The sequence below is a fragment of the Myxocyprinus asiaticus genome, chromosome 7, assembly GCF_019703515.2.
Source record: "Myxocyprinus asiaticus isolate MX2 ecotype Aquarium Trade chromosome 7, UBuf_Myxa_2, whole genome shotgun sequence".
Taxonomy (NCBI): Eukaryota; Metazoa; Chordata; class Actinopteri; order Cypriniformes; family Catostomidae; genus Myxocyprinus; species Myxocyprinus asiaticus.
Genome location: NC_059350.1, coordinates 53,127,434 through 53,149,129, shown reverse-complemented (window position 1 = coordinate 53,149,129; position 21,696 = coordinate 53,127,434). Strand labels below are relative to the sequence as shown.

Here is a 21,696-nt window from a genome sequence, read left to right as displayed (position 1 = left end):
AACACCAAGGGGAAAGTCCAAGCCATGCAGCAATGCAACACTGGGAGTTACCCACTGGCTCAAAGCAGCGGAGGCCATGAATCATGTTTCTGGTTTTCAGTGTTCTTAAAAGAAGAAGAAGAAAAAAAAACAGCACAGTTTGTCATTAAAAGGAAGGAAGAATAAATAGGAGTATAAAAAAAGAATGCATATACAGGACTTCCTCTTTTCATACACTCAAGTATGAAGTATTTTATGCAGTACACACATACTACTACAGAGTATTCAAAAACGTTGAAGAATACTGGGATTAAATTTAGATTTTAAAGCGCAGATACATTTGAATTTCCACAGTAATTGTACAATTGCAGAAGCTACAACTGACCTAGGATGACATTTCCTGATTAAGGGCGTTTTCACACTATAAAGGAATCAAATTTAGACCATTTTAAGTGGACCAAAACAAAAACTGAGTGAAAAAAGAACTGTCATTAACGCCCTAGCTCGTGCCCTATCATGAACACACACAGGAGATCAACGGTCAGTGAACATTTTCACTAAATAATACATTAGATTTCAGTTTTTCTCATCAAATCTTATCGTATACTTTCATAACAATCACGAGTCTCATGGAATAATTTATTATACTTCTGAATTATACTTTTGTGTTCTTTTGAAGCTTGAAGAGATGGTCACCATAAACTGCCATTGTATGACATCACTGAGAACAACATTTTATCACAATTTCTCCCTTTATGTTAAGAAAAAGAATGAAAGTCATAAAGGGTTATTACAACACAGGGGTGAGTAAACAATGACTGAATTTTCATTTTTGGGTGAACTGATCCTTTAATGGCTCTAAGAACTGGAAAAGCACATCCAACTTGTTAGAGAAAATTGTTCTGTCGCTGGGCTCTTTTGTTCTTGTCAAGTGACCAATGAGCTTCTTTTACTGAAGAAACGGCAAGATGTCAAGCTGATCTGAACGTTTTCATCAGCAAGCCATATATCATCACAAACGCTAATTGTAATCCATACTGATTCTGTCATCAAGTGTTTTTCTAGGGTTCTCCTTCACTAAAACGATAAGTGAAATCAGAAAGCTGAGGCACAACAGTATATTCTTTACTCACTGAAAGCTGCATATGGACATTCACTATCTACTGCAAGCCTCAAGAGGATAAACACAATTTCACACATTCACAAGGTAAAGTTACTCCATGAATCGCTTCCTAAATTACTTTTACAATTGTTTGATATTTGGAGTCGGCTAGTGTGACGCTAGCTGTAAAGTGTTTACATAAAAGATAAAAGTCTTGCGAAACACCTTAAAATGAATGAAGTGACAACTTTGTCAAGTGACGACTACTTTTCTGGACAACAAATCCACTGTAAAAATAAGTAGTTGTGCAAGCCCTAATATACACAAATATTTACACAATAATACATCTCAGAATGGGTGATGATTCATAAACACTGGCAATATTTTTCACATATTGCCCAGCCCTAAAGTGCAATACAACATATTTGTTTTGATCTAAATTTTGATCTTATTTTTATATTTATTTAAATGTATATATATATATATTGTTATTTACTTTATCAAAACAATTTTTACATTAAATTTTTTGTTTGTTTTTCAGTTGAATTATATTCAAAGTTCAAGGAAATCCACTGTTAATAACATTGCAGATAACATTGTGGATGATCAGTCCTAAAATCAGATTTGAAAAACACATCAAGATCAAGCAAACTCAATGTTCAAACTCATGGGCGATTTATAAAAAAAATGTAAATAATATTGAAAAGTTTACATATGGTCCTTTCTATTGAATTGTTAATTCTAGAAAAAACAAAATCAAAGATTGTTCGTGTTGAAGATGTTTCTCCAGACAAATGATTCTTCAGATTTGGTAGATACGGTTCAGATAAAGGTTTCCCCGCCATAATGCAGAAGCTTGTTGTTTATCAGATGTAGCGCTGTTATTTTCTAGAATGTAAAATAAACAACGAGAGGACTTTGTCTATTAGGCAAACCAAACCACAGCAACAATGCGTACAAACATATGCTGACATATGCAAACTGATCTCCATTGATAAAATGGTATTGATATTAAGGGCAATGATATGAACTTTACATTAAGAGATCAAGATTGATTAAGAAAAAGAGAAGCATCAGACCTTATCAAGCTAGACATCCATTCCCAACTATGAATCCTGATTTTTCACCTCATTTGGGGTTACACATTCAGTCACCGTATCATCCAGCGGCTCATTAACTATGAAAACACAACCATTACATAAATAGGAGTCAAGAACAGGAAATAACTAACAGCGAGTGTCATTAAAAATCAAGTTGTTATCTAAAGAAACATTTCAACCAGCAGAGTGAAGAATGATAAACATCTCATTGCTTATATAAAAATAAAACTAGTTTTCCAGTGTCTTAATCCATCATAATGTGTTCAATGTTTCCCCTAGGATTTCTCTCAGCAGCGTTGCCAACAACAAACTCAAGTGTCTTCAGTTTGCCAGACACTACTGGAACTTCAAATGGGACCGGGTTTTATGGGCAGATGAAACATAAAAAGAGCATTTTGGCAGCAAACACCAGACATGGGTTTGGCGCACACAGAGATGAAGAAGTACCCAGTGCCCACGGTGAAATGTGGTGCCGGATCTTTAATGTCGTGGGGCTGTTTTTCTGCCAGAGGTCCTGGACATCTTGTTCAGATACTTGGCATCATGGACTCTATCAAATACCAACAGATAAAAAATCAAAATCTGGCTGCATCTGCCAGAAAGCTTAAAATGGGTCCTGGTTGGATCTTCCAGCAGGAAAATGATCCAAAACAATCATCAAAATCAACACAAAAATGGTTCACTGAATTCACAAAATCAAGGTTCTGCAATGGACATCCCAGTCCCCTGACCTGAATCCCATAGTAAATTTGTGGGGTGAACTGAAGAGGAGAGTCCACCAACATGGACCTCTGAATCTGAAGGATCTGTAGAGGTCCTGTATGGAGGAATGGTCTCAGATCCCTTGCCATGTGTTCTCCAACCTCATTAGGCATTATATGAGAAGACTCAGAGCTGTTATCTTGGTAAAAGGAGGCTGCAAAAAGTATTGAATAAAAGGGTGCCAATAATTATGGCCAGTGTGCTTTGGAGAAAAATATTTATTCAATAATGAGATTTTTTTCCCCAGTTTCAATTGTTTTACTTCAATAAAAGGTTCAATTTTTGTGAATTTTTTGAATGAAAGATCAAAAGGACAAACAATGCAAAAACAATTTCATAGCCTTTTTTGCTCATATTTACCAAGGGTGCCAATATTTTTGGCCACAACTGTATAAACTCCGAAAATGGTATTTTTCTGTGCGGTCAGCGCCTCTTCTATGAGTTGTGTGAATGTCCCGATCTAAACAGGAAGAGATTGAAACTGCATCCGGCTGATGCACACTGTCACGGAACACTCGTCCCTCGAGCGCACACACTTAATGCAGCTAGATTATAACGTGATGACTCGTGACTTATTCAATCATAATATATGTGTCACTGTGCATTTCTTATCCTGAAGAACATTGGCAATACGCAGCTTTATTAATGAGAGAGAGTTTTTTTTTTTTTTTTGTGAATGGAAAACAAGACAAAAACACTTGATAAAAATAGGATTTTTTGCAGTGAATTTCTTTACTGAATTAAACTTAATAAAAAGTATTTTTTCCCTTTAATCAGTGAATATCATTTAGAGGCATTTTTAAAGATGATTTTGTCCTTTTTATTGTTAGTAAGCACGTTTAATACAACCTTTTAAGTCAGAGAACAAGCTGAAGAATCAGTTAAGAGCTAATGATTAATCGTTGCAATAATCACCGAATAATCATTCTAATAATCGTTAGATTAATCGATTATCAAAATAATCATTAGTTGCTAGTCAGATAGCCAGCAGCCTGATGGCACCTGTTTACTTCAATTGTATGAACAAAAAGAGCTGAAATGTGCTTATAAAAATCTTCACTTTAGTTCTGCTGATCGATAGGTTTGTGTAAAAAATAAATCAATAATTGAAAATGTTATTAACTTTTAAAAAGCACTTCCTGCCAGCAGCTTATTTATAACAGAAGAACGAAAGTCACGTGAGAGTTCGGCCATTTCTAACAGCATCATAAACCTATCGATACAGTTCAGAAGACATTTATTGATCGACTGGAGTCAAGTGGATTACTTTTATGCTGCCTAAATATGACTTTTGGACCGTCAAAGTGCTGGCCCCCGTGTACATCCATTATAAGGACCGGACAGAGCTCTATCTTTTTCTAGAAATCTTCATTTGTGTTCTCCTGAAGAAAGACAATCATACACATCTGGGATGGCATCAGGGTAAGTGAATAATGAGAGAATTTTCATTTATGGGTGAACTATTCCTTTAATGCTAAAAGTAGCTCCTAAACCCACGACAGCTTAGAAGTCGTCCTGAGTACTTCTAACTCCCTAAGAGTGACTCAAATGATCCGACACATGTCTACTGTCGTCAATCCACATTAAAAACAATATAATACAATATTATTATGACATTGACCGTTTAAAAAGTAATCGCCTGAATAACAAATGAGTCGATGTATTTTAGTAATATATTATAATATTATAAATATTATAATGTGGACATTGACCATGGTATCGCCTGAATCGCTAGGTTATTTTCATTATTGTAAACTTCGAGATGCAGTTACCTCTCCCATGAATAGAAACAACCCAATATCACCAGAAATAAAGGTTTTGACAACTCTGCGCTCCCTGGCCACATTAAAACTAAACTGTGTAGCGCGGATGAATTCGGAATATCTCTTATTCGTCAGCAGAATCATCTGTCGAACTATATATGCCAAACTTTATATATATGCTTTTGAGACATTGTCCGACAATTCATAGCGTATTTTTTTCCTGTGGATGCAAAAAAAAATGGGGCATTCACAGCCATCGCTGGGATATCCAGTGCATTGCATGAAGAATGAAGAAATGTTCATCAACCAAAAAAAATACAAATTAAAAATCTATCTATTAGGGGTGTAACGGTACATGTATTCATCCCGAACCGTCATGGTACTGACATCACGGTTCGGTGCATGCAGTCAGAAGAAGTCAGTCACAGGCGATCCACTCCAATCCAGAAGGGGGCGTGCGCGGTAATGTAACACTGTTTGCTAACTGCCACAACAGGAAAAAGAGCAGAAGAAGAAGAGACCATTTATGCACTAACACAAAACAAGAATGGCTTCTCCTAATGCACAAGTTTTTATTTTTCATTATTATATTTATTTTGTAGTTTTATAACACAAGAGATGCTTTTCAGTTTTGTAGCTGATTGTGACCAAATACCTTTTGTTTTTTATCAACGCTACAAAAAAATATGACCTATGCAAGAGTGCATTCTGTTTACTGCTTAGCATTTTGGATTTGTTGCTTTTTCCTGTTGTACCGTGACTTCTGTGCACCGTTACACCCCTACTATCTATACACTGTATATGTATCGTCATGTGTCTTCGCTGACAAATAGAGGTTCACTGTCTACTAGGGGTGTAACGGTACACAGAAGTCACGGTACAACATGAAAAAGCAACAAATCCCAAATGCTAGGTTTCTTTTCATTTATTTTGAACAGACAGTAGTGTAAATTACAGTTTGTTCCACCTAGCGGCATTAAGTCCCCCCTGAGGTAGCTGGTAGAGCACAGCCTCCTTTAGTGTATTAAGCACTAAGCAGTAAACAGAATGCACTCTTGCATAGGCCATATTTTTCTGGAAGGGGATGGTATTAGTGGTTGATCAAATTGTGAAGGAACAATCGCACCTTTAATCTGCTCAATTTAGTGAGTAAAGAAGTTTAAAAATGTCCCACAGGTCTCTTGAGTGGCATCCAGAAAAGCATTTCTAGTTGGGTTTAAAACATAATCGATTGTATTGAACAGTACTTTTGGTCGATTTGCGTTATCATAGATTAATGTAGAGAAAATGTAGCTTTCGCTTCCTTTACTGCTCTCTGATAGTTTGTTACACACACCTTTAAATTGTCAAAAGAGACCTGAAGCTTGTCTCGTTTCCACTTGCGCTCTGCTGTTCTCCACTCTTGTCTGAGAGCACGGGTGACGTCATTTTACCAAGACTGTGAAACACACTTAACTCTCTTTGGCTTGAGCGGAGCGACATTATCAAGAGTACAAGATTTATTGAAAGCTTCAACCAATGATTCAGTGTTGAATCCAGCGGAGACATCATCTGTAAAATGCGATAGATACAATTCAGCAAAAAGATTGGCAGTAGACAAGTGAATGGACCGGGAGTGACGTAAGGACTGAGAAAAAGTAGGGAGAGGACAAGGACAAACAAACTCAAACATTATTGAATAATGGTCAGAAATGCCCATGTCTAAGACCTCTAAGTTGGATACAGAAAGACCATGTGATAACACAAGATCTAATGCTTGACCCATATTGTGAGTAGGACCAGTGACATGTCGTATAAAATTTAAAGACTCAGTGAGGGAGATAAATTCATTTACCAGAGGTTTTGATGGACATAATACGTGAATATTAAAATCTCCAAGATTCAGGAGTCCATCACCATGAGACACCAGTCCAGAGAGAAAGTCTGAAAATTGTTGGATGAAGTCCTTATTAAATCTGGGAGGTCTGTACACAAGTGCACAGAAAGCAGGACCCAAGATGTCAATCTTTAATATTTGGACATCAAAGCTGGAATACATGTCCATAGGTATCATTCTGCATTTAAAATAGTTTCTAAAAACAGTGGCAATGCCACCTCCTCGCCCTGAAGTCCGTGGGGAATTTAAACATACCGGGGGCGACGTGCAATTCCAAGAGCAGCGCAATAGATATAAACTCCATCTGACAGGCGGGTCGAGGAATTCAAAGCTGTAAATCCAGACATGAGTAGAAGAATAAAAACATATTGGAAGAAAGGTGATTGCATGAACTTACAAACAAGCAGGGAGCTCTCCGCTGAAACTGCCGTGGGCCAACAGAAAAACTCCAACAGGCCAAGATGGGCAACAGAAGGCAGAACATCTTAAACATGACTCGAATTCAAATCCATGCGCTCCAGCCCCACTGGACGTCGACGATGGACAGGGAATCAAGCAGCCTATTTAAGACTGCATTTAGCATTCCTGGTGTTGTGTTGAACTCTGTTTCCTCGACGGGATATGTTTCCCCCAAGCAGATCTGTATGGGGGAGAACAGTATCTGACGGTAACATTCTCCGCTGTCAGAATGCGTTCCCCCATACACAGACCTAAGCCTAACCCTAACCTACCGTACCCTACCTACCCTAACTTACCTACCATAACCATAACCCCATACCCTATCGGGGCTAGGGGGAAAGAGATTCTGACGGGGAACACAATTCGATATAACACCAGCGAAGACCATCGGTGAGTGCAGCGGTGTTTATTTCCTTTAAGGTAATCCAGTCAGACGTGAGGTAAAGCGTAGATTTCAAACAAACTAAAAAGTCAATAGTCCATAAGATTGTCCATAAAAGAGAAGTATAAAACTCGATTTCCTGAGGTCGCTCATACAAAAGGCCACTAAAACAAAAGCATCTAAAACATTGAAAAATTTTGCCAAAGGTGTGTATTTTGGGGGGAATTTTGATATTTCAGCCTCAGTTCCTATAATACATTTATAATACACTGTGTACACACAATAGTTACACTCAGGACCTTCAGGACAAAAATGTCCCCATTGAAACCCATTAAAACTGCAATATTTGATCCCAGTGCCATTAAAGCATAAAATCAGGAATTCTATGATATTATGCTTTCATTCCAGAGCCCTGGCTTCAAAATGTAATTTTTTTATATTTTCCACCAGATGGCACCATTTTTCTCATGTTTAGCCTATGGAGCAAATACATAGAGATATTTGTGTGTATGTGTGTGTGTAAAAAACAACAGTGGCATTATGTAAACAAACTGGCATTTAAAGGGTTAAAATCCTGAATATTAATGAATATTTTGTAGTTATGATTAGGACTGATGTCAGTGAGAGTGGAAAATAATATTATTATGTAACATTTTATGGCAGGTCCTGAGTGTGTGTATTTTTTTTTTTTTAAATAATAATGCATCAAAATCAATGTTGTTGCTAATCACTCACATATCCCAGACTGTGATAATCCCCCCAAAAAATTGTCATGCGTGGCATGATTGCTGGTGCCAGATGGGCAGGTTTGAGTATTTCTGTAAATGCTTATCTCCTAGGGTTTTCCATCATGCCATGGTTCAAATCACTGAGATCAAATTTTTTCCCCATTCTGATGGTTGATGTGAACATTAACTGAATCTCCTGACCAGTATCTGCCTGATTTTATGCACAGTACTATTGTCACATGATTGGCTGATTAGATAATTACATGGGCTGGTTTGAATATTTCTGTAACTGCTGATCTCCTGGGATTTTCACACACAACAGTCTCTAGAATTTATTCAGAATGGAGCCAAACACAAAAATCATCCAGTGAGCGGCAGTTCTCTGGACGGAAACACCTTGTTGATGAGAGAGATCAACAGAGAATGGCTAGACTGGTCTGCACTGACAAAGTCTATGGTAATTCAGATAACCGCTCTGTACAATTGTGGTGAGAAGAATAGCATGTCAGAATGCTATTCTTAGATATGGGTCTGTGCTCTTTTTTGGCAGCACGAGGGGGACCTACACAATATTTGGCAGGTGGTTTTAATGTTGTGGCTGATCTGTGTAGCTCACTGTAGTTCATTTTAAAAGGCTTTTTAAAGGGAAATTGGCCACAAGATGTCAGCATTGTATGAAATATAAATTCTAATGTATGCAAATCACCAATGCACTTATACACTATCTGGAATGTGGGCTCCTGAAATTAAATGTTGTTGAACATTTAATTTTAAAACTGTGGGCATTGATGTGGAGCTGGTCCTCTCTAACAGCTTCCACTCCTCTGGCGCAGCTTTCTACTAGATGTTGGAACATGGCTGTGGGGATTTGCTCCCATTCAGCACAAGAGTATCAGTGAGGTCAGACACTTGTGTTGGGCAAAGGGGTCTGGCCAAAACCGTTAATTAGGACAGGGGTTCTCAACGGGGTGGTACCACCCACCAGGGGGCATTCAAAGTATGCCAGGGGGCGCTGAGAGCAAATTAGTAGAGAGGGGGCGTTAGGTTACAAATGGGGGTGTTCATCACTCATAATAATCAAATCTATCATATTTTATTTTTTTTTTTAAACATTTATCTAGACTTGGAGTATATCAGATGGTTCTCAATTATATGTATTGGTACGCATTTGTACCGCTGTTCATCTGATTCTGAAATCTAGCAACGCATCTAGAGTATCTGGTTTATCCGCGTCAGATACACAGGCGGAGGCACAACCTCTGCTAATACACCTGTATGGCTCTGTAGATGGATACGGCTCAATGGACAGAGCAGTGCGAGCGCAAAGCAGGTGCATTTTTACTCACAGACTGGTCTCGAGCTCATTGCAGCGCTGCGGGAACCAGATCACCACCCTTGAATTCACTATAGTAACACTAACTGTACTTTAAGCAGAAATAGATTGATAATAAATATTATCATATCACTACTTCAGCTCTATTAAATTTGTCATAGGCTGCATTACGGGAGTGAGAGAACATAATACATTTTTGTTACAGTGTAAAAATATTTATACTTTGTATTTATTGTTTTTACATGTGTTTAGAGGAGGTCTACTGTTTATAATTACGAAAATGCCATAATTTGTTTTATAGAAATCATGTTACATCTAACCACGGTAGTGAAGAAGACATGCTTCCATGTGTTTACAAACACCACTGTTGAAACTATGAATAAATAAATAAATACCTTCAAATTATCATAAGGGCAAATGCGAAATACACTTTAATTTTAAATAGAAATTCAATCCTTTAGCTTAAAAAACAGGCTAAAAATATATTTTTTGAGTGTAAGGAAATGTAGTAAGGATAACTGTTTGAGAAATGAGAGATAACTCTTTTGAATCTATAAGAACCTGATGAAAGGAGTTCCAACTCAGTCACACTGTTAGAATAATTTAGCCATATAAATTAGGTGTTAACTTTTTACTTTTTATAGATGTTATAGATAACCTCACTGTTGTTGATACCAGTAAATTTACATCTGCATCCAACTCTAAATCAATGCCGTACTGTTAAATGAGCATTTCAGTTGGACAAAATATGCAATATTATTGGTCTTTTCACTTATTTTTTAAATATAATAAAAATATCAGTTTTATTATTAGTTTCTGTATTCGCATTTTCATTTTATAGGCCCCAGATATAGCCTTCCATCTGCTTGAATTCAAGAAATATATTCTTTTGATATCACAAAGTCTCCGCTTTCAAATTATGTCACATAATTGGGGGACGGCTGGGGTAATGGAATGAAGTAGGTGGGGGCGTTCATCCAAAAAAGGTTTAGGACATTAGATTTAGTACATAAAATGTATATAAATGAAAAGGTTTTTATTGATATGGAGACAGAAACAGAGAGAGAAAACAGAGCAGAAATTTCTCCTAGATTCACTGTGATCGTATTCAATAATTTGAATGTCCTTATTGAGACAGAACAAGCATTTAACTGTTTCGAAACATTCGTTGATCTAAATCTACAGGTTCAATATGAACGTATTGTGCTGGCGATTGAAATATCAGATTTATTGTATTTTTGAAACACATGCTTCACAATGCAACACTTCAGAATAACAAACACACACACATACAAACACACACATACACATACAAACACATACAAACACACACATATAAACATACATACACACATAGAAACATCTGTGATGTATTATGTCATTCTGTGCCTCTTTTTTTCACAACTGCAGCTCTCTGATCGCAAACAGGAAACTCATTCTGTTTCGTTTAATTGTCTGAGCAAAAGTTCTGGAACAGTTGCTGTTTTCAGACGAGCAATGAACTGCAAATATAAGCTGATATTTTTGTTCCTCTGTGGCTTTACTGGGCTCACTGGTAGGTTATGATTTTGTATTTATTTATTTAATTTACTTATTTATTTAATATCAGTTATTTTCTGCTTATTTGTTAGATTTATTATAGATCAAGTTCTTTTTGCTGTAGACCGAATTCTTTTTTTTAATCTCTTTTATTTAGCATAAATATTCATATATTGTGCCGTAAAAAAGTCTGAGTCTACGTAAACATTTTTATTTAAACCTGGAAGGTTTCATACCTAAAAAAAACAAATAAAAAATAAGGAATATTATGACAAAATATAAACGAAATATTTCTAGGTCACTAATCAAATGTAAGCAAATTTGTGAACTTTTAACAGCACTGTATGTCGATAATAGAATATGGGTGTGTGTGCTACTTTAAATATTTATGTGTCTACCCTTACAAGACAACACTTACAAACTAGATCCATGTTAGAGTTATAGAAGAGATTTCATTGAAGATTAGGATTCTTTCTCTAAGTCACACATTTGAAAAGTTGAGATGAATTATTCTTCTATATTTCTTCTTTATTGTAGTCTCGGAGGAGGAATGTAAAGAAAACCAAATGGAGGGAACATCATGCACCTTGAAAATAAAATTAAGTGAGTCCAAGCCAGCAGAAGTAAGATGGACCAGTGATAAATCTGAGAATGTAGCTAAAAGGAAAAACAATAAGGAAAATGTAAATGATGGTTTCAAATTGGAAAACGATGGATCTTTGACATTTATCAAAATTAGACTGAATGCAACTGGCTGGTATGATTTCAGTGCTTACAGTTCTGATGGGAAACAGATTGGTAAAGACAGGAAGAAAATTCAAGTTTATGGTAAGATGTTCAAGTTACAGTTACACATAAAATAAAGATCACATCTCATGTATTATAATAGCACTGTTAAAATCTATACTTTTAAAGCTCTTCTGCATACTGTAAAGGAAAAAAATCACCCAAAAATGAAAATTTGCTGATTCCAAACCCTTCTGTGAATCCCAAAAGCAGATGTGTCACACACCGTTCACTTTCATTGCAACTTTTTTTTTTCATATGATAAAAAGTAAATAGTGACTGAGGCTGTCAGTCCCTAACATTCAGCTAAACAGCCTCTTTTGTGTTGCACGTGGATGAATATTTTATGACAGAATTTTCATTTTTGGCTGAACTGCCCCTTAAATGCAAGAACTGAGAAGAATGAAAAGCTATCGGGCATGACCGTGTTATCTTCACATTTGTTTTTCAGTAAAAGTCCCCAAACCAAATCTGAAGTTGACCTGTAATACTGATGGAAATTTTACGCTCACCTGTAATGCTGGAGATGGGAAAGATCTACAGTACACCTGGTTTGAAAAAACGAATACCATACGAAATATAAACACCAAAACTTCAACACTGATCTTGCCTGTAGCGAAATTACAAGTGAATAATCAGTATGCTTGCTCTGTCAATAATCCTGTTAGTGAAAACAAAAGTGAGAGTATAAAAGTCACATGTAAGTATCATTTAATATGCTTGTAGTCCTTAAGTGTGGTTTATCTCAAACTTTTACTGCATAACTCTTTTCTAATCATTATTTAGAAAATGTTTCATTGTAAAATGGCATAAAATTGACCCTAGTCTTTTTCAAATGAGTTACTAGCAACATCCAAAGTATACTTGTGGAAAACTTTTAACAGCTTGACAGTAGGATGTTTTGGAATGATACGGTTGCTACTGATTTCATAGAATCTGTTCTTGTCGTACAGGTGAAGGTGCAGGATTTAAAAAAAAACTCTTTGGCTTTGATTTCTGGATAATGGTGAGCATTCTAGCAGGTGGTGGAGCTCTTCTACTGCTGCTAATGTCTGTTCTGGTGATCTGTGCGTGTCGTAGCTGTAAACAACGGGAGAAACATCAGCGAGGTAAGAGAAATCTTTGACATGTCTAAAACTGTGTTTCAAAGTTATTGAAAAGGTATTTTTACTAGAAATGCTAACCAATGTAGCCTTAAACATCGTATAGAAAGCTACAAATAATATATTTTCTGCCTCATTCTATGAACAGAATCCACATACGATCAGAAAAGGATGCCGTTGTTTACACTCTGTGGGGTTTTGACGTTTGGAGCAGCAAAAATAGTAAATTTTTATGTGAACATTTAGCATTATGCTAAGCTAAAATGCTATTTACATGCATCTGTTGCCAGACATGATTATATTTTATAATGAATTCTATGCTGAAAATTCACGTTGGAGCAAAACTTTTTTTCTCTAGTAATACTTTTGATATTAGAGCAGAAATCGTATTCTTAATGAGAATTTTAAATCCATAAAAAAGATACATTTACTTGAGCAGCAAAACCGCACAAGATATTCAGGCTTTTTTCAGAGAATGGATTTTTACAGTGAAGTGCATTTTCTGACTATATTTACTTGTTAATAGTCAAAACAATTGAAAAAAAAATAAATAAATAATAATAATCCAAAGTATTTAGATTACGTTACTGACCTTGAGTAATCTAACGGAATATGTTACAAATTACATTTTACAGCATGTATTCTGTAATCTGTAGTGGAATACTTTTTAAAAGTAACCTTCCCAACCCTGTTGGCAATATATATATATATATATATATATATATATATACACAGCATATATATAAACATATAAGAAAGTAAATAGTTTCAATTTTTATCTCATGTTGACATTAAATACCTTTAAATGGTGAAGTTAGTCAAAAAGAAGATACTACAACTTGTCTTTAGGGGGGGATGGATGTTGGAAATAAAGGCCTTTTAATAGAATAACAGAGAGTAGCAATATTTTGTCTGAAATGTACTCTCAAACCGATCACACCCTAATAGATTATAAACCTATTTTAGAAACTGTAACATGTCAATTTTATGGGAATCTTGTCTTTCTGGAAATCCCCCAGATGAAGAGGAGCTCAAGCTGAGGAATTTAAACACTTCGGCTCCGCCTGGACAAAACAGATCCAAAAGCACGGCGAGGGGGCAACCGGCACCCCCCCTCCCGCTAGTGGAACCCATTATTTGCAGCCCGACCACACAAACCCCACCTCAACCCAAAGCCCACGTGCGTGCTCGTCCTCCACCACCTCCACAGGATGAAGATGAGGAAGATCCTCCTCCATTACCTCGACCCAGGAAAAACAATCACCGGGACAGGAGGAGTCAAGCGCCGTACCAACCAATGGAATAAGATGCCAGACCAGGAATCCTAAGTGAACAATGATATGGGACTCTCAATGACTTGCATTGATTTTTAAAGCCATATTTTGATGGTGAGAACATCTTTAAAGGTGCACTAATTAATTTCATGGGCTATGTTTGAAAGAGCTTACTACGATGCAATACACTCATATCGATCTTCCATTTCCAATGTGACGAATGGGTCAGAATTAATATCAACTGTAATTTTTAAAGTTTTTATCCATTTTTTGACTCATTCTTTGACTGACAAAAGTTGAAACCATTTTTACCAATTTTTATTTCCAAGATGATAACTGGACACCACTCGGTGAACTAAACGCGCAACGTCATGAGGTCATGTGACAACAACTATTTAGTGTACTATTTTTTAAATCTTTATTTGTAGACCAATTCCAACTTTTACTTTCTGTTTAAAAAAAATTGTTGGCAGTGTATAGTGTATACAGCAATATATTAAAGTAGTAAGCAAGTATTTTAGTCCAAATATCGGCATGTTTATGTTTTGCTGGTTCTATGGCTGTGTCTCGTTTCAAAGGCTGCGTGCTAGGTAGGACGCGTCCTTTGAAGGCTGCAGTATACCGAGTGTCCTCCCTTAAACAAGCCTCGTTTAAACGAGATGGCCTTCGTAGGACAAACGGAAACAGAACATAACATGGTTGCTATGACAGCACGCCACTCTTTAACAAGCGCGAGCACTTTGAGTGAGAAGGAACAAAGTCCATTTGGAAGGGAATGTATGAGGTACATTTTAGGAGAGTTATAATGATGTAAAGAGAAAAGAAAACAGATTTTACAGGTGTAGTTTTTGTCTAATACTTTAGTTTTATCATACACTCTGCGCCCATCTACTGGGGTACTTCAACTTGGGAATTAACATTACTTGCGTTTGAACATCATATTTACGGGCAAATTGGCGTCATTTTTTTAGACATTTCCGCTGAAGCAAAGAATTGTGGGTTGTGAGTGCCCATGAAGGATACACCTCATGCATCCTCCGAATTCCCGTGAAAGAAGGTCGCATTCGAAGGCTGCATTCGAAGTGTCCTACTCGCTTTTCTGAAACGAGACAGCCTCGATGACGTATGCGGCCGACATATGTGACCTCCGGAGGGCGCAGCCTTCCAGACGAGACACAGCCGATATCTTTGTTAATTAACTTGATCAATTTAGCTAGACACAGCTTTTGAAGTAAAAAAACAAACAAACTAGTAACTTAGTGCACCTTTAAGAGGTAGCGTTTTGTTAATCTATGAGCAGGTTGTTGTGCGTTGAAAGATTTACTCCTGAAAATGAGGATGTGCAAAGAAAGCAGTTTTGTGGTTAATACATAACTGTGAATTTTTTTACAGTATGTATTTGATGATGTGTTCACCTAGCAGTGCATTTGGTTCAAAATATTTTTGTATATTTTAATATTATGCAATATTTAAATTATTTCAGTTAGTCCTATTGCTTATATACCTAATATGCTTTTTGCTTTCCAAAACAGTCTTGTGAATGCCTAGCCTTTAGTCTTATTGTTTCGCGCACAGTCGAACGCTTTAGCCTTTAAAGTATACTCTTTTGACTGCAAACTGAAGTATTTGACGTATGCGCACTCTAAATGCTTTGTGATCTTTCTTTAGTACAGTCAACATCAGGCGCTTGTGCATACGACGTGCAAAGATGTGGAAAAACTTATCTAGAAAAACTGTATTGCGTGCAGACAGTCCGCGTGTAATGTGCTGATAATGGAATTTGCGTCACGCACACTGTGCGGAAAAATGAAATATACGTTTACCTTAAGCTTGTGTGCATGCTGTCATTAAAGCATAGGGTGACATACAAAAAATGAATAAATTCGGGGCCTGGGTAGCTCAGCGAGTATTAACGCTAACTATCACCCCTGGAGTTGGGAATTCAAATCCAGGGCGTGCCTAGTGACTCCAGCCAGGTCTCCTAAGCAACCAAATCGGCCCGGTTGCTAGGGAGGGTAGAGTCACATGGGGTAACCTCCTCGTGGTCACAATTAGTGGTTCTCACTCTCAATGGGGCATGTGGTAAATTGTGGGTGGATCGTGGAGAGTAGCATGAGCCTCCACATGCTGTGAGTCTCCACGGTGTCATGCACAACGAGCCACGTGATAAGATGAGCAGATTGACGGTCTCCAGCATTACAGGTGAGCGTAACATTTACATCAGTATTACAGGTCGACTTCAGATTTGGTTTGGGGACGTTTACTGAAAAACAAATGTGAAGATAGCTTTTCATTCTTCTCAGTTCTTGCATTTAAGCAACAGTTCAGCCAAAAATTAAAATTCTGTCAGATTCGTCCTCCGCCACCCGGACTGAGGTGAGTAACCATGCCACCACGAGGATCTACTAAGTAGTGGGAATTGGGCATTCCAAATTGGGAGAAAAGGGGATTAAAAAAAAAAAAAAAAGAACAAATTCCCACGAGCATGTTTACATGCACGTCGATTATACTTAATAAGCAGACACAGTGTGTTGGTCATGTAAACGCATTAAACGTCGTTCCTTAATCGGAGTAAGTTCATAAACATCATGAGAATAAACCAATCGACATGTGCAGATTTCATGTTGCATATTAACGCCTTAACCTGTGTTCTTACTGGCTTATACAGTGTGCGCACTTGTTTTGCGCACGCCTCTTCGTGGTTTGACGTCAAAAGCAGAGAATAACACGATTATTGCAAATTTCATGTAAACGGCGATTTCTTACTTTGATCTTTTAAATAAGCTGAGTTTAGAGAGTAAACATCGTATTGGTGTGCATGTAAACGCACTCATTCGTGTTAATTTTTCAATTCAACTTTTGACTCAATTGTTATGATGATAATACAATTTGTAATTAAATAAGAAAAGAATGCATAATAGAAAATAATGGTTTTAAACTTTTGGACCCCACTTTATGTTTGAGGTACAGATGTAGCAATAATACTGTCATGAATTGACAATTCTGGTGAATCATGGTTTTCCGAAGTCATTGACAGTTTGAGCAGAACAATGCACAGCATGCTTTTGTGACATGTTTGCTTCTTTTCAGTTCTTCATCTGTGGTGACGTTTTAACACCAAAATCGCATATCTAGTCAGTATGTGTGAAGGCTACAGGGATGTGGTTAACTGCATCTCATTTAGCCTACAGTCTGCATGATATGTCAGCTTTTTTTCTATTGTTTGCTCTCTTCCTGTGTGTGGGAGATGGTGCAGCCTCCAGAGTGCACAAGATGTTTCTAACACTGAAGGTGATAATTCACGCAAAAAAGAAAAATTTGTCATCTTTTACCCACCCTCAAGTTGTTCCAAAGTTGATGTTATGCAGAATGTTAGGGACTATTTGCCGCAAAATTGTGGTTAAAGTTAACCATAACTGTGCCATAGTGTTAACTTTGATGGCCAACCATGTTTACCCTGCGAGATACTTTTTTATTTTACTGAGCATTTGTTTCCTTACTTAAAGCACGTATAAATTATAATGAAATTTATATACAATAGACAGTACATGCTGTAAAATTGAATTTATGTGTTCAAATAACGTTTGGAGCTTTAATATCATTGTGTGGAAAAAATATTTTCTGTATTTATGATTGTTGCTTGTCTGATTGATTAATAACTTCCCAGTGAGATCTTGGGTAAATCCGAGTTCAGAATGTGTGACAAAAACTGTCACTTATAATTATAAAATTTCTGGACCAAATATCACGATTGACATTTTTTTATGGAAAAGCGATTCAAAAACGTTTTAATGAAAAACGAAAGTTCCTTTCTTTCGTCCGAGTGACATAATGACGCAACCTCTGATTGGAATGCGCATACTTTCCAATACGCCAGTGTTTTGCATAACCGTCAAATAGAATTTGAATCGGACGATACCTAAAATTTCAGAGATAGAACTTCGTCGGAGGCTGTGATTCATCGCAAAGACAATTCATGAGCAGTAACTGACCAAGTCTCGCTCAATCTTATGAGAATTCATACAAATATGTACGAGTTGGCAAAATCGTATGAAATCATACGAGTTCATTCATACGAATTTTAGACGTGCAAATACCCGTATGTTTAATGCGGAAGTAAGTGAAAGTTCCGAGTGTCAGATGTTGTAGACGAGTAGAGTCTTTAAGGATAATTTGAAGAGTAAAGAGTATGTTATGTATGACAGAAGAAAGTAATTGTTTTAGACGGAGACGAGGGAGAGTCACCTGATTGGCTGTTGCAAAAGTTGTACGAATTCAAACGACCCAACTTGCCCTGGCTTTTCCCAAACTTCTTTATGTCACAGCCATTAACCATGTTTTGCAGCTTGCTAGTCAGAGGTAGGTGGTATCAGGGGGAGGAACATTCTTACAAATATCTGTGAGCCATTAGCTAAAGGTTAGCTAAGCGTACACTAGCATAAAGATGGCTTCAAAGCTAATAGACATGGACTAAAAGCCACAATGGTCTAGTAGAAGTGTCTTTATTGATCCCTGTGGGGAAATTGAGGAATAGACAGAGGTCTTCCTCGGCTGGTTTCAACTCAGCTTTTATATTCAAGAAGGAAAAAACTCATTCAACTAATTTCAATCACATCATCAGGCCAGTTTCTTTTTATTCTCAATAGTTACGGAGTGAAAGTGTTATTTTAAATGCTTGTGGATGGTTAATATCCAGTTAATTTTGTTTCGATTAAACCAAATTTTCTAAATTACACCACTTTCTGTTGCTCGAAAAAAATAAAGCTTCTTTCTTTTTAGTGGAACACAAGCATGTGCTTTGATGCTCCGTCACACATTTCTTTGCCTATAGAAAGAAAGTTTTGGATTTAGCCTTCCATGCAGAAGACCTTTTAAAGACTAGTTATAATTACTACGTGAACATGCACGGTTGATCCAGATACAAAGAAAAATATTAGAGATAAAAAGTACATTTCTCAGTTGTTTCAAAGTCTTCACTAAATATATAATTATATTTATTTATCACACATTTGCACATATACAGTGAAATTCTTTTTTTTCACATATCCCAGCTAAGCTGGGGTCAGAGTGCAGGGTCAGCCATGATATGGCACCCCTGGAGCAGATAGGGTCAAGGGCCTTGCTTAAGGGCAACTTGGCAGTGCTGGGGCTTGAACCCCCAACCTTCTGATCAGTAACCAAGAGCCTTAACCACTGAGCCACCACTGCCCCATATAATGCATTGATACAGATTTTAATACTACACTTGCTATGATTTCTATGCTAATAATTTTGCAATTGCACCAAAGTTAAAATTCATGTACTAGATGATGCAACTAGGCGAAGATGGGGTTTAATGAAAATAAAACAACAGACAAACAAGACAAAATAAGCAGATAAATGCCCCATGTGAAGCAGAGCAGTGCCCCCACCTCTAATCTTTATTTTTATCTGGTCTTTAATAATCAGGTCAACATCAACCATTCATGTTACAAGACAAAAAATATTTGGAACGCTTTGAGAAGAACAATGAATGCATGAACATTTTAGGTATAGCCTAATATAAATCTAATCTGTCTTGCCTCTCAAGATTCATTAGGCCAGAAAATGTGCACATTGTGACACTTTGAAATATCATAAAGATCTTTTTCCACAGTGATGATGAATTCAGAACTGCACACTTGATTCTTGTCAGAAGATTGTCATCATGGAAAAAAATCTCATTTGCTCAGTACGTCTGTATAGGCCTATAGTGTAGACTCTAATGATACCACAAACCACATGATCTGTGACTACTATTTTTCAGTTCATGTGAATAAATGAATTCTATATATTTAGAAGAAATGAAAGATTTTTGGTGTGTTTAACATGCTGCATGCACCCGAAGTCTGAAATACAGTCCCGTACCTCATACTATTAGACACGACTTTTCTATTCTATACATGGGTGTTTCCTGTTTTCAGTTGTCCACCAAGGAAGTGGCTGAAATTGCAGAATAGCAGTTTCCTAAAGACATAAAAAAGCACAATTGATATGAAAAGCAGTCAAAAAGACTCAACTACGCACAAGGTTAAGTAATCAAGGTTACATACTTACTGTAGGTGGCTCATTCTATACTTTAGGGTACATTCAGTGTCCTCTGATGATAATTGTATATTTAGTAACCATTTTCTTCAGAAATATCCCATTTTATCCATTAAGGGAAAGCATGTTATAATATCACACAAATATTTTGTGCACCCCGTGTTTCATTTTGCTTGAAATTGCCGTGATGTTTCTTAATTGACAGTTTTTGTATTGTTGGGTTGGCCAGGCAAGGCCTACTATATGAGTCAAAATGAGGTTGGGTCGTCAACTATGTACCGTCAAATATGTTACCTCTAGGGACAATTCTTGGGTAACATGGTTGACGTGACCCTAATGTGTCCACTGATGTCCACTGATGATAATGAATTATTTTCCATTGATCAGTTTTTTGTCATAATTTAAACCTGTATGTATCAGAGGACACTGAGGGTGCGTGTGACCTCATGCATGTGTGTTAATCATGATGATTACGGATTAAGGGACATTTCATTGATTTTACAAAATTAACTAGATATTGTTCTTTTGCAAGTTAAAACAGAGATCTTCTTATGTAAATGGTGTCATTGTATTTTGTGAAAAAAAAGCAGGATATTTATTCTTTAAACTGTGTTACTTTCACTATCAACTATGTTGCAGCTGATTGTTTTACATTTCAAATAACAAGAATGCTGCTTCTGATATCCTTCAAGGTTTATTTTACAACCACAAAGGTTAGAGTTATGCATAACATCTCTTAAAACTACCAAAATTATATTTAAGGCAGATTTATGATAAAAAATGTTACTGTCACTGTTACCGTGCTGAAAACCTCACATGAATATCTGCAAAAACATCCAATTCTTAAAATTATTTTAAAAGAATTACTGCACATATGACAGAATAGACAAAAGAACCCTTAATTATGTGTGTTAATTGAAGTGTAGCATTAAATCAGTGTCTGTAATGACATGCAGTTTGTCCGTAACATAGTTGACAAACTCACTATAGGGAAAACATCCTTTCCCTTATAAAATCCAAAAGGTGTTTAATGTTTAAGCTTTGCAACTAGTAGTATGTTACAAGAAAGCACCTTGTTTTTGTACTTTTTTGTTGACATGAAATGTACCCTCAATTCTATATAGAATGAGTCAGGACTTTGTGGCAATAACACAATAACACCTGACACTGATTAACTAAAAATAGTCTCGTTATGCAGTACACAACTGTGAAAGAGAGGTTTCATTAAACATGTTGAGATAAACTGTTCCCGTATGTCAGAGGTATTGCAATTAAGTGTCTTGACAATACCAGAGGCACAGCAAATGATTGCTCTGATGTTATGCAGTTTTATTCTAGACACTAGATGGCACAAAAGGCTTCTAAACCTCTTATATGTTGCGCTAGAAAAGCCTAACTGAGTTGAATAGTCATTTTCTATGACTAAATGTGATTTACACACAATTCT

At 36.6% G+C, this 21,696-nt stretch overlaps 1 protein-coding gene across 8 annotated transcripts in view; it reads left to right on the top strand.

The window, feature by feature from the left end:
- Positions 1 to 20,827, top strand: part of si:ch211-132g1.1 (T-cell surface antigen CD2) — a 46,056-nt gene extending 25,229 nt beyond the window's left edge. The window contains exons 1-6 of one of the 8 annotated variants that reach the window (XM_051702817.1): positions 10,864 to 11,039; positions 11,561 to 11,851; positions 12,261 to 12,509; positions 12,763 to 12,918; positions 13,061 to 13,134; positions 13,932 to 14,070. In XM_051702817.1, coding sequence (XP_051558777.1) covers positions 10,982 to 11,039; positions 11,561 to 11,851; positions 12,261 to 12,509; positions 12,763 to 12,918; positions 13,061 to 13,134; positions 13,932 to 13,952 — 849 coding nt within the window. In that variant the 5' untranslated portion in view covers positions 10,864 to 10,981 and the 3' untranslated portion in view covers positions 13,953 to 14,070. Of the gene's footprint in view, positions 1 to 10,863; positions 11,040 to 11,560; positions 11,852 to 12,260; positions 12,510 to 12,762; positions 12,919 to 13,060; positions 13,135 to 13,931 lie in introns of those variants that run through there. The other 7 variants (XM_051702819.1, XM_051702820.1, XM_051702812.1 and 4 more) reach the window with 7 other exon arrangements.
- Positions 20,828 to 21,696: the final 869 nt, after the last annotated feature.